Below are 13215 nucleotides of genomic sequence, written 5' to 3' on the forward strand. Positions count from 1 at the left end.
TGTTCTGCAACGGGAGAGGTCACAACAGTGAGAGGCCCGCGTACTGCAAAAAAACAAAAACTTAGGCTAATTCACTCTAGGATCTGTTGGTGGTAAGAACAATCAGCAAAAATTGTACTGCTCAGGAATCACAACTATTAGAGGATCTTTGCCTTGAGAAGATTATTTTGTGCAGTGTACTAGGGACACATTCCTTTCATCCTTCAGGACACAGGTCAAGCTCACCTCTTCTGGGAAATCCTTCCGAAACTCCCAGTACACAGAGATAAGAATTCTTTCCCTTTGATTTTTTTACAGTTCTTTACTGTCTGACCCACTTCTTAGGGAGTTAAGTAACACTAAAATAGTAATTTACATGTTTATATTTCCTTTACCAACAAGCCCTGTGCTAGAAATCTATCTTATTCCATAACAAGTTGTATGTAAGTTCCTCAAACTTCTTGCTGCCCTGCACCTGGCTTATGTGACCTTGCGAAATCTGGCCCTGGCACCTACTTCTCCAGCCTCACTTTATCGCTCTGCAACTTCAACTTCTTACTCTGGAACTCTAGCCACAGTGGCCTTCTTGCAGTTCCTTGGATGTACCATGCTCCTTCCTACCACACACCTTTTGCATATATCATTCTCGCTGCCTGGAATTTCTTCTACCAAGCTACTCATCCATAAGATCTTCACTCATTCATCAAGTCCTCAGAGAAGCCTTAAACTAAGTCGAGTCTCTCTGTTAAACATTCTCAAAAGTAGCATTGTATATCTTCTAGATTCTTAGCACTATGCAGTTTAAAGCATATGTATGTATGCATATTATATGTTAATATATGTATATGAGGACTTCCCTGGTGGCTCAGTGGTTAAGAATCCGCCTGCCAATGCAGGGCACACGGGTTCGAGCCCTAGTCCGGGAAGATCCCACATGCCGCGGAGCAACCAAGCCTATGTGCCACAACTACTGAGCCTGCACTCTAGAGCCCGCGAGCCACAACTACTGAAGCCCACGTGCCTAGAGCCCGTGCTCCTCAACAACAGAAGTCACCGCAATGAGAAGCCCGCACACTGCAACAAACAGTAGCCCCCGCTCACCACAACTAGAGAAAGCCTGCGCGCAGCAACGAAGACCCAATGCAGCCAATAAATAAATAAATGAATAAATAAATAAAATACAAAAAATATGTATATGAAATATAAATATATATATATTTAAAGCATATACCCATGACATATGAAACTTCATTGTTTGACTCCCTCACTAAATTACAAGCTCCATGAGGGCAAGAGCATGCCTGTTTCGCCTCACCATCAAATCCCCATGTCCAGCACAGTACAGAGTATGCACTTAATAAAATATTTATTGAATGAATAAAAAAGAGTGACTCAAAATAATTTCTTACATTCTATTTTTTAAAGTCTACATTTACAAATAATCTAAGAACTGAAATGTTTTAAAATGTTTATAACTAAACTTTCCTTCTCCTTTTTTAAGATCAATAATGGTTACACAAAAAAAAGGAACCCTCCTACACTGTTGGTAGGATTGTAATTTGGTGCAGTCACTATGGAAAACAGTATGGAGGTTCCTTAAAATACTAAAAATACTGTTACCATATGATCCAGCAATCCCACTCCTGGGCATATAACTGGAGAAAACTATAATTCGAAAAGATACATGCACCACAATGCTCACAGCAGCACTATTTTACAATAGCCAAGATATGGAAGCAATCTAAATGTCCATCAACGGAAGAATAGATTAAGAAGATGTGGTATATATACACAATGGAATACTACTCAGCCATAAAAAGGAAAGAAATATTGCCATTTGCAGCAACATGGATGGACCTAGAGATTATTATACTGTGAGGTAAGTCAGACAGACAAAGGCAAATACCATATATCACTTACATGTGGAATCTAAAATATGAGACAGGGGCTTCTGTGGTGGTGCAATGGTTAAGAATCCAAATGCCAATGCAGGGGACACAGGTTCGAGCCCTGGTCCAGGAAGATCCCACATGCTGCAGAGCAACTAAGCCCGTGCACCGTAACTACTGACCCTGCACTCTAGAGCCTGCGAGCCACAACTACTGAGCCCACGTGCCACAACTACTGAAGCCCGCGTGCCTAGAGCCCATACTCTGCAACAAGAGAAGCCACTGCAATGAGAAGCCCGTGCACAGCAATGAAGAGTAACCCTTGCTCGCTGCAACTAGAGAAAGCCTGCGCGCAGCAATGAAGACCCAACGCAGCCAAAAAATAAAATAAATTTATTTTAAAAAAATATGAGAAAAATGAACTTATGTATGAAACAGAAACAGACTCACAGACATAGAAAACAAATTTATGGTTTTCAAAGGGAAAAGAGGGAGGGATAAATTAAGAGTTTGGGATTAGCAGATACAAACTACTATATATAAAATAGATAAACAAGAAGGTCCTATTATATAACACAGGGAACTATATTCAATATCCTGTAATAAACCATAATGGAAAAGAATATGTAAAAGAATTACTTTGCTGTATACAAGAAACTAATACAACATTGGAAATCAACTATACTTCTATAAAAAATAAATAAAATGCTCAAAATGCTCAAAATAAATAAAATGCTCAAAAAAGATACCTTGTCATTTTGCTCACAGTATTCATTTCTAGGCCATCCCTGACTCTGCCCCCAGTAGGATCAAATGATACTTCTGCTTAAGCGGTATAGGAAGTAGGAAGTAGGGGAAGAAAAATGGGGCTCTGGAATTAGACAGATGTAGATCCAAATATTGGTTCTAACTAATAGTAAATCATGGGCTTCCCTGGTGGCGCAGTGGTTGAGAGTCCGCCTGCCTATGCAGGGGACACGGGTTCATGCCCCAGTCCAGGAAGATCCCACATGCCGTGGAGCAGCTAGGTTCATGAGCCATGGCTGCTGAGCCTGCGCGTCCGGAGCTTGTGCCCCGCAACGGGAGAGGCCACAACAGTGAGAGGCCCGCGTACCGCAAAAAAAAAAAAAAAAAGTAAATCATGTAATTTTATGACTCTGTTTCTCACCTATAAAATAGAGTTAATACCTATCTATAGATATTAGCATGTACAATATAAAGCACATATAGGATACAATGTATGTTAGAAGAATATTAGTTTTCCTTAACTTGTTATAATTCTATCCTTCAAAGTCTGATTCAGATACCATCTTCTATCAAGTCTAAAATTCTCCAGCTAGAAAAAATTTCTCCTACTTTCTTACAGCAACTTCACTGATCCTTGGCATTATAGTTATAACATCACTACTACTATCAGGCTCCTTGGAGGCAAATCCTATATCTTTTTCATCTTTGAATCCCAAGCTGTACCAAGTCCAACAGATGTTTCCTAAATGGAATTTAAACAATTAGGCATGAGAAACCTTAAGAAAAGCAAAATTTTACCATTTCTACAATAGACATCTCCTTGGAGAACTTGCTCTTCCATCAGATACTCAATTCAACAAGGAGCATCCCTAGTTTCTTTGAAGTGATCCTTTAGAAATGGTATGTTTAAGTGGTTCAAAATATCTAAACATTATCATCATGTGAACTATCATTTATCCAGGGCCTACTATATGACTTCCACTTTACATATATAATTATTAATCTTCAGAAGAAGTTTGCAAGGTACAAATCATATCTATTTTATAAATAAATGTAAATTCAAAAAAGTTACAGCATAGCTTGCTCTGGGTTGTGAAGCAAGTAAGCTGGGATTTTAATTAGGACTCTAACTCTAAAGCAAGCCCTTTCCACTATATAATGTCCTGTTTCATGAACACGTTCCATGTGTTATTAGACATTCACCTTAATGGAGTCTTATGCAACTAAAACATTGGTCAGCCAGACAAAGGAATATATTTTTAAAGTCTAACCTTCAAATGTCCTTCGCCTGTGAGGAATTCAGAGTAGCCAGCGTCAGTGGCCAGCAAACCTACAAACTGCATGCTGGGCCGTTGTTGTATAAAGGCTTCGACAGCTTTATCTGTCACATGCTTCCTCCCAGAGACATCCAGGGAGACGAGGTTGGGCAGGATGTCCTTTTGTTCTAGTAATCGAAGAGCTATGTCTGATGTAAACTGTTTATCATCTGAAATATCAAGATGATTCAGATGTCTTAGTTCCCGAACAACATCCAGTATCTGGGTAGTTGTCATTTTTAAACATTTCAAGTGATGCATGGTTAGAGACTTGAGTCGGTCTTTGCAGGCCAGCAGAGCCGTGATGTCTGTGATCGAGGTGTTAGAAATATCCAGGCTCTCTAATCTTGGCAATGAGGCAACTTCAGCCAGGTCTTCATTATAAAAGAGAACGTTGGTGATGCTTAATGCTCGAAGGCCAGAAAGCCGGCTAAAGCACCGTTCATAAGGATCTTCGAGTGAGAGAGTTAATGAATTCAGCACTAGGCACTGGAGATTTTGCTGGATCCATTTGTTACTGCCAAGCCCACTGATAATGTCTGTAATTGTGATATCAGCATTCACACCTGTGGCATCAAGTTCCACTAACTTGTGGTGGCAGAAGGCTTTCCGGAACGCAACGGCAGAGATCTTGGCTTTGCGAATGCAAGCTCGTTTTAAGCGCATCTGGTTGCCCCTAAAAATACCTACAGTTGCATCATTCAGGAGACCTAGGAAAAAACAAGCAACATTTTAACTTCAAAAAACGGTTAAAGGATAGCTAAAATTTCCAAAGCACTCCCATGTAACAATATTTCATTTAATTGACATAACAATTCAGTGAGGTAAGAATATGATTATCTACAATTTATAGATGAGTAAACTGGGGTTCAAAAAAGTGGCCTTCCAGGCTTCCCTGTTGGCACAGTGGTTGAGAGTCTGCCTGCCGATGCAGGGGACATGGGTTCGTGCCCCGTTCTGGGAAGATCCCACATGCCACAGAGCGGCTGGGCCCGTGAGCCATGACCGCTGAGCCTTCACGTCCGGAGCCTGTGCTCCGCAACGGGAGAGGTCATAACAGTGAGAGGCCCGCATACCGCAAAAAAAAAAAAAAAGTGGCCTTCCAAGAGCACAGAAATAGCACATGGCAGAATCAGGACTGTGGTAGACACTATTGATTTTATTAACATTTGGTTCTCCTCCCCTTCCTGGACACACGGACAACTACGTTTCCCAACCTACCCTTGGACTTAGATGGGGCTATGTGCCTAGATCTAGCCAATGGTATACCAGAGCCAAGTACACAGTATCATGAAAGCAAAGAAAAGGAAATAATCCATGATGCCTGGAGATCTGAAAAAGACTTCACGGAAAAGGTGATCTTTGAGAAAGTCCTTCAAAGATGAAGGAAAAGTTCAAAGATAGAGAAAGAAGGTGAGGGGAATTAAATGAAGAATAAACAGCATCAGCAAAGCCTTAGAATACCTATGGCAAATCATTGTGCTGCACACCTGAAACTAATACAATGTTACGTGTCAATTATATCTCAATTTAAAAAATGGAAAAAAAAACAGCCTTAGAGATGTGAAAGCCCAGCACACGGTTAGAAAACAACAAGTAGTTCTACACTGCTTGAACATAAGAAACAGCTAGAGCTATAAGGTGTCTCCCTGGTAAAGAGAGGAAAAAGAATATAGGGGAAAACCTAGATATGAGTGAGAACATGGTACGTTTCTGGAAATTTAAGTATGGAAGTGGGAAGAGAAAAGAAATGAGGCTAGATCACTCTGAAAGGTGAAGAGAAGAAACCAGACCAGCTAGGGGTCTTGGAACACAAAAAACAATACGTTGGATACTGGGTTTTTTCCTTGCACCATACATCCCAGGCTTAAAGTCAAAGAAGTGGACAATTGGTAAATACCAACAAGCACACACAAAAGTAGCTCCCCCCCAAAATCTGCTCACTCTAGCCAAAGTATCAGGAATGGGGCAGCCTAGCAAGGCAGGCAACTTTTAGACAGTAACTACTTTACTTCAGTCAAACACCAAAGAAAAAACTGTGGCCACACCCTCATCCACACCAGCAAATGCCAAGAGGGGAACCTAGACTTTCAACCTTGCTGTAACTAGTTGCCCCAGTCTCCCCACAGGGAGGTGTTACAGAAGGCTGAGTAGGGAGCCCGGACTTTCACGTCCATCTGGCAGTAATGAGGTGCTCCTCCCCCTCAGTGCTGGAGTGGTGTCAAAGGAAGCCTAGTAGAGAGTCGAGACTTCATCACTGCCCAACAGTAAGTAATGCGGTCACCTCACCCCAACATGCTGTCAGTGGAGGCCAACTGAAGAAGAGAAATGAGGTACTCGTACCTCCGTCAGCTAGGGCAGTATCAGTAGAGACCTAGTGAGGAAACAGAACGCCAATCCCCTACACAGCAATAATGAGGAGCCCCAAGTCTTGGGTGTCAACAGAAGTCAAGTGGGGAACCAGAATATTATCCCAATCTGGCGATAACAAGGCAGTGCCTCCACCTTCCACTGCTAAAGTGGTGTCAGAAACACAGACTAAAACAGTAGTGTCATGTAGTCTCCAAAACAGTAGTCTCCAAAATGTCCAGATTTCAATAAAAATTCATTCATCGTACGAAGGACCAGTACAATCTCAAACTGAAAAAAGACAATCTATAGATGTCAACACTGAAATAACAGAAATGTTACAATTATTTTATGAAGATCTTAAAGGAGCCATCATAAAAAACCTAAAGTGTGCTTGAAACATGCTTGAAACAAATGGAAAACAAAAAGCCTCAAAAAAGAAATAGAAGATATAAAGAAGAACCAAAGGGAGGGCTTCCCTGGTGGTGCAGCGGTTAAGAATCCGCGTGTCAATGCAGGGGACACGGGTTTGAGCCCTGGTCTGGGAAGATCCCTCGTGCAGAGGAGCAACTAAGCCCATGCGCCACAACTACTGAGCCTGCACTCTAGAGCCCATGAGCTGCAACTACTGAGCCCGCATGCCACAACTACTGAAGCCTGCGCGCCCAGAGCCCGTGCTCTGCAACAAAGAGAAGCCACTGTAATGAGAAGCCCACGCACCAAAACTAGGAGTAGCCCCCACTCACCACAACTAGAGAAAGCCCACGTGCAGCAATGAAGACCCAATGCAGCCAAAAATAAATAAATAAAATAAACAAAGGAAAATTTTAGAATTGAAAAATACAGTAATGGCTGGGCTAAACAACAGAACAGAAGGAACAGAGGAAAGAATCAGTGAATTAAAAGATAAAAAAATAGAAATTACCCAAACCTAAAGAACAAGAAAAAAAAATAGACTAAAAAAAAAAAAAAAATGGAACAGAGCTATTTGTCCCAGAGGAGAAACAGGGTAGGGTTGAAAAAGTATTTGAAGAAATAATGGCTACATACCTATCAAAATGACTGAAATAAAAAATAGTAATAACACCAAATGCTGGCAAAATGCAGAGAAACTGGGTCAGTCTTATATAGTTACGAGTGTAAAATGGCGAAGCCACTTTGGAAACAGTTTGGCAGTTTTTTAAAACCTAAACATGCAACTACCATGGAACCCAACAGTAGCACTCCTGGGTATTTATCCCAAAGAAATTAAAACTTATGTCCAAATAAGACCTGTACATGGATGATTACAGCATTATAATATTCATAATATTAGATATTATATTCACAATAGCTAATAGATATTATATTCGTAATAGCTAATAGTTAGATATTATATTCATGATAGTTAAATAGCATTATCATTAGGTGGTAAGATTCTTATTCTGATTCCTAGCTTTTATCCACACATTTCCTGGAAGATTTTTAGCTTTGAGACAACAGACACAATGAGCAAAGATTATGACAAGAGAATCACAGAACCAAATAAGTAAAACTCTTTAGTAATAGTCTTATTTTAATAAGGATTGCCACCAATATCATTAATCCTTTGAGTCGGGTAAATAAGTAAAATTTTTTAATGTAAATAAATTATTTTTTTAAATCATTATGCTATTAGAAAAAATATATGATCAATTTTAAAAGCATTCATAGGGAATTCCCTGGTGGTCCAGTGCTTAGGACTCCACGCTCTCACTGCCAGGGGCCTGGGTTTGATCCCTGGTCGGGAAACTAGGAACCCACAAGCCGCATGGCACAGCAAAAAAAAGAAAAAAAAAATTCACAGAACAACTTTTTTCCCATTTTATTATGAAAATTTTCAAACACACAAACATTTACCAAACAACTTTTTAAAATTGTGACAAGAATTTGTTCTTTTGCATATTAGCAGTACCCACTCCTGACTGAAGGTGGATATGATTTTTACAAAGAGATTAAATAATTCAGAACACTTTTTGGTGAAAAAGGCAGGTAATCACACTGGGGAAACACAAATGGGGACAGCACATTGTTTCTCTGACTCTCACTTTCCTCATCTGAAGGCAGTTTGAAAAAAAGGGGTAGAAAACACATTTTGATCAAGCATATAGCCTCCCCAACACATTACTCTGGAGGACAATTATTTAGTTACATTTACTTAAAAACTACTTTCATTATTTTATCCATATAAAGCATTTGCCACAGTCCCTGGTATATAATAGGCATTCAATAAATGTTAGCTGCTATTATTAACCAATAGTAGTCATATTTCAAAAGGAATCTGGCAAAGTTAAAACTTCAGTTAACATTTATTCTTTTGATTGACAAGACCAGTTATATATATAAATATTTAAATTGAGCTTGGTAAGTGTAATCATTCAATTGAGACCAGAAAGAAATGTTAGCACTGGCATGATCTCTTAAATTGTTGTGCAGCTTTGTAGGGGACCTTTAACTTTTTTTTTTTTTGCGGTATGCAGGCCTCTCACTGTTGTGGCCTCTCCCGTTGCGGAGCACAGGCTCCGGACGCACAGGCTCAGCGGCCATGGCTCACAGGCCCAGCCGCTCTGCGGCATGTGGGATCCTCCCGGACTGGGGCACGAACCCATGTCCCCTGCATCGGCAGGTGGACTCTCAACCACTGCGCCACCAGGGAAGCCCAGGGACCTTTAACTTTAACATGGATAATACCTACTGAAATTTACCCTAGTTCCTTTGGCAGGTTGGAAGAATTCAAAGACACTACAGACTTGAGCAGCTTAGTGAAAACCAAGGAATGTAGGTATCTTCTTCTTCCCTAAGTTATTCCAAAATACCTCAATTACAGCCGTATTTCTCCCACCTTTCCTTGGAATGCATTATCTGCATTTGTGTTCGCTCTCCTCCTTCTCTCTCTCCCTCTCCCTCCCTCCCTCTCTCCCTCTCTCTCCCTCTCTCTCCCTCTCCCTCCCTCCCTCCCTCTCCCCCTCCCTCTCTCTCTCTCTCTCTCTCTCTCTCTCTCTCTCTATATATATATATGCCAGATAATGGTATACACTTTTGCTGTGACTTTAAGTATACATAATAAATGTATATGTTTATATTTAATATTTAATAAAATATAATATTTATAAATATATTTATGTTATCGGATTGTCCAAAAAGTTTGTTCGGGTTTTTCTGTAAGATGTTTTGGCCAACCCAATAGATGTGTATGTGTCTGTGTGTATCTACATATTTAAAGTCACAACAAAAGTGTATACCATCATCAGGCATCTAGGAGCAGGAATACCTCTAATGTAGGTATAGGAAGGTTGTGTGGCAGTGAAAATAGCATAGATTTAGAATCAAACAGATCTGCATTTGAACCACGACAGTTATTAACACTGTGACTCTTAACAAGTTACATCTCTGAACCTCAGTTTCCTTATCTGTATATAAATTGGATAAAAATAGCTATGTTACAGGTTTTTGAGAAAAGTCAAATTCAAGAAAAGCATATAAAATGCTTGACATTATTACATGCAAGAGGCAATCAATAAATGATAATTATCATTACTGGCACATTTTCATTCTATTTTATAGTTGTGGGAAAATTGTGTTTCTTACTTGTAAGAGTTTATACACCCTAAAAAAGGCATTATATCTCTTTCAACTTAAAACTTATATAGAGGTAACAAAAATTATCAATATACATAACCAGAATTTCACAGATAAATCTTTCATAATTTATTTTCAGAATTTGTTCTTAAAAACAGAAGTAATAAATTAGCTATGATTTCCCATTTCAGAGGTCAAAAGCAGAAACTAGTTTTTCCATAGTAGTATTTATTGATTTTCCTGCTGCCAAATGGTAATGTAAGGTGTTTTAGACCAGCAGACTTCTAAACTGCTATTTTGGAAGAGAAGTTATTTTTGCCTTGAAAATGGCTCCTCAAAACAAAACAATATAGAAGAAACAAACAAAAAAATGATTTGCCACATTAGAAAATAAAAATGCTTATCACAAATTATAAAGTAAGTGGCAGGATTGGCAAAAATAAATGAATTCCTTTTCATAGAATTAGGGTTTTCTGTTATTTCTATGAAAATCATTAAATGGCCACAGTAGCACTTCAAAATCCAATGCCAATTAACAGCACATAATTTTTGTTTCCTCTATTTATTTCATTTCTTACCATGAAAAGCCATGGTCTGAAGCAGCCGATCAGCCACCTCCTGTGGGAATACTCCAGGTTCCTGCAGACACAGTGTTCCATCTTGCCTTGCCGAGCAGAACTTCTCAAGGTGAGTAGTCAGGAAATTCAAGCAGATATCAAGTAAGGAATAAGGAGATGCCTCCTCCTTGGATCCCAGGAAGAAACAAAGGGAAAACAAAAGCCAACAAGTTAGTTTCCAGAAAAGTGGAGAACAAAATATTCATTTCCTTGTTCAACAAGTACTTTTATTCAAATGTCTACCTTGTGCTAGATACCGTGTTAGACAGTGGGAATACAACATGTGGTCCATGTTCTCAAGAAGCAGGAAAAGAGAAACATTTAAACAAATATTTACATAAAGTCTATTAAATACTAAATATAGAGGATATATTGGGTAGTCACATAAGCACATAGCAGAGTACCCTAATCAGTCAAGGATGGTCAGGGAAGACCTCAGAGGCACAGCAGATTAATCTTCCTAACTTACCAGCCCTAAATTACCCTCTACTGCTCAAAATGTCAATGGACTTCATGGAGCTGGAGACAAAAGACAAAATTCTTAGATTGTTAGAAAGACGATGCCCGAGTCCTTCCAAAATCTAGCCCCAATTTACTTTCCAAGTTAATCTCCCACAAAATTCCTATCCCAACCTAATAGTTCAAATATGATCAGTTTATTTGGGTAAAAGAATGTGCTACAGGTGTTATCCTCAAAAAAGAGAAAGGTTAACCCAGTTATTCCAACCTGAGGAATAAAGAACTAATCAAATAAGCACAAAGATTAAGTATAAGGGTTTTAATTACAGAAATGAACACTCTAAGTGTCCCCAACAACAATAATATAACTAAAATATAATTACAGTAGTTACCATCCGTTAGGTGCTTTCTATATGACTCTGCTGAGTGTTTAACATGAATTATCCATTATTTCATTTATTCCTCACCCCTACTTTACAAAGCAGTGAAGGATTATCTTCATTTTTGAACAACGGAAAACTGGCTCAGAAAACTAACATCTTTCTCAGTATTGTACACACAGTAAGTGACAAAGTGTAAACTAAGACCTGGAGCAACCAAATAAATAAATAAATAAATAATTTTTTAAAAGGTAAGTTTTAAAAATTACATAGTTTATAGAACTTCCTCAACCTGATAAAGGTCATCCATGAAAAACCCAATTAGTATCATACTTAATGTTGAAAGTCTGAATACTTTCCCCCTAAAATCAGGAATAAGACAAAGATATCTGGTCTCACCACGTCAAATTCAACATTGTACTGAAGGTCCTAGAATTAGGCAAAAAAAAAAAAGAAAACCAAAAAGAAAGAAAAAGATAAAAAGAAATAAAAAGCATACAGATTGGAGAGGAAAAGTAAAACTGTCTCTATTTGCAGGTAACATAATTTTGCAAAAGAAAATCCTAAGGAATTCACACCAAAAAAACTATCAGATCTAAAAAAGAAAAAACAAGTTCATCATGGTTATAGGATATAAGATCAATATATAAAAATACCTATATTTCTATTCACTTACAATTAAAAATACGAAAATGAAATTAAGGCAACAATTCCATTTAAAATAGCATTGGGACTTCTCTGGTGGCACAGTGGTTAAGAATCCACCTGCAAATGCAGGGTACACGGGCTCGATCCCTGGCCCGGGAAGATCCCACATTCTGCAGAGCAACTAAGCCCGCGAGCCACAACTACTGAGCCTGCGCTCTAGAGCTTGCGTGCCACGACTACTGAGCCCATGTGCCACAATTACTGAAGCCCGCACGCCTAGAGCCTATGCTCCGCAACAAGAGAAGCCACTGCAGTGAGAAGCCTGCACACCGCAAGGAAGAGCAGCCCCCGCTCGCCACAACTAGAGAAAGCTCACGTGTAGCAACGAAGGTCCAATGCAGCCAATAAATAAATAAATAATTTTTTAACTTATTAAAATGGTTACATACTTTACAGTTTACAAAGTGCTTTCACATTGACACATTTGATATTGTAATAACTGAGTAAGATGGACAACAAAGACATTATTTTTTAAGATGAGGAAACAGACTTCACAAAAGTTAAATGGTTGGCCCAATGAAGCAGAGACTGTGAGCTGCCAACCCTAAAGCTTGTTCTTCTTTTCTTCCATGTTAATAAAACCTTTTATTTTTACCTGGGCACAGGACCACTTGTAACAAAGACTATATATCTCTGTCCTCTGCAGCTAGGTGTAGCTAGGACAAATAAGAAAAAGTTCAGAGTAAGTAATTCTTCAAATTCAACTTCTGCATCACAGAACTTTGCCTATTCTGTCTTATTTCCTGTGTTGTAAGTATGAATTCTTTCTGCTTTTTCTACTCTTCATTGTACCATCTTTCTAAATGTCTAAAATTCATCACCCAGATGAAACAAGATGCCCTTTGACCTCCGTTGGTAAGTTTCAAAATGATCTATTTATTTTACAAAAGAGAAAATAAATGAAAGTTGGGTAACTATCAGAGGGGAGACATCTGAACCTTCTGAGTACATAATTTTTAGAAGTCATTTTAACAGAACAAACCCAGGTAGTAATATATGGACATTTATAATATTTAATTAATCATTCTAAAAAAATTTTTTCCAATTGATAAAATATGTCCACAAACAAAAACAGGTTTTTAGACCCCACAAATTTTTCCTTTTCAAAGAAAACGTCCCCTTATCTCTATGTTAATTCCGATTAGTAAGCATAAGACTTTTCTAGTCAGCTGCT

At 38.7% G+C, this 13215-nt stretch overlaps 1 protein-coding gene across 4 annotated transcripts in view; it reads right to left on the minus strand.

The window, feature by feature from the left end:
- Positions 1 to 13215, minus strand: part of ZYG11B (zyg-11 family member B, cell cycle regulator) — a 75802-nt gene that overhangs the window by 41278 nt on the left and 21309 nt on the right. For 3 of the 4 annotated variants that reach the window (XM_027108520.1, XM_027108523.1, XM_027108524.1), the window contains 2 exons: positions 10456 to 10621; positions 3887 to 4641 (listed from right to left, as the gene is read on the minus strand). In XM_027108520.1, the coding sequence (XP_026964321.1) occupies positions 3887 to 4641; positions 10456 to 10621 (921 nt within the window). Of the gene's footprint in view, positions 1 to 3886; positions 4642 to 10455; positions 10622 to 12636; positions 12698 to 13215 lie in introns of all 4 variants that reach the window. The other variant, XM_027108521.1, reaches the window with a different exon arrangement.

Source organism: Aethalodelphis obliquidens, unplaced genomic scaffold (assembly GCF_003676395.1).
Source record: "Aethalodelphis obliquidens isolate GAN/ISIS:26980383/991018 unplaced genomic scaffold, ASM367639v1 scaffold9, whole genome shotgun sequence".
Taxonomy (NCBI): domain Eukaryota; kingdom Metazoa; phylum Chordata; class Mammalia; order Artiodactyla; family Delphinidae; genus Aethalodelphis; species Aethalodelphis obliquidens.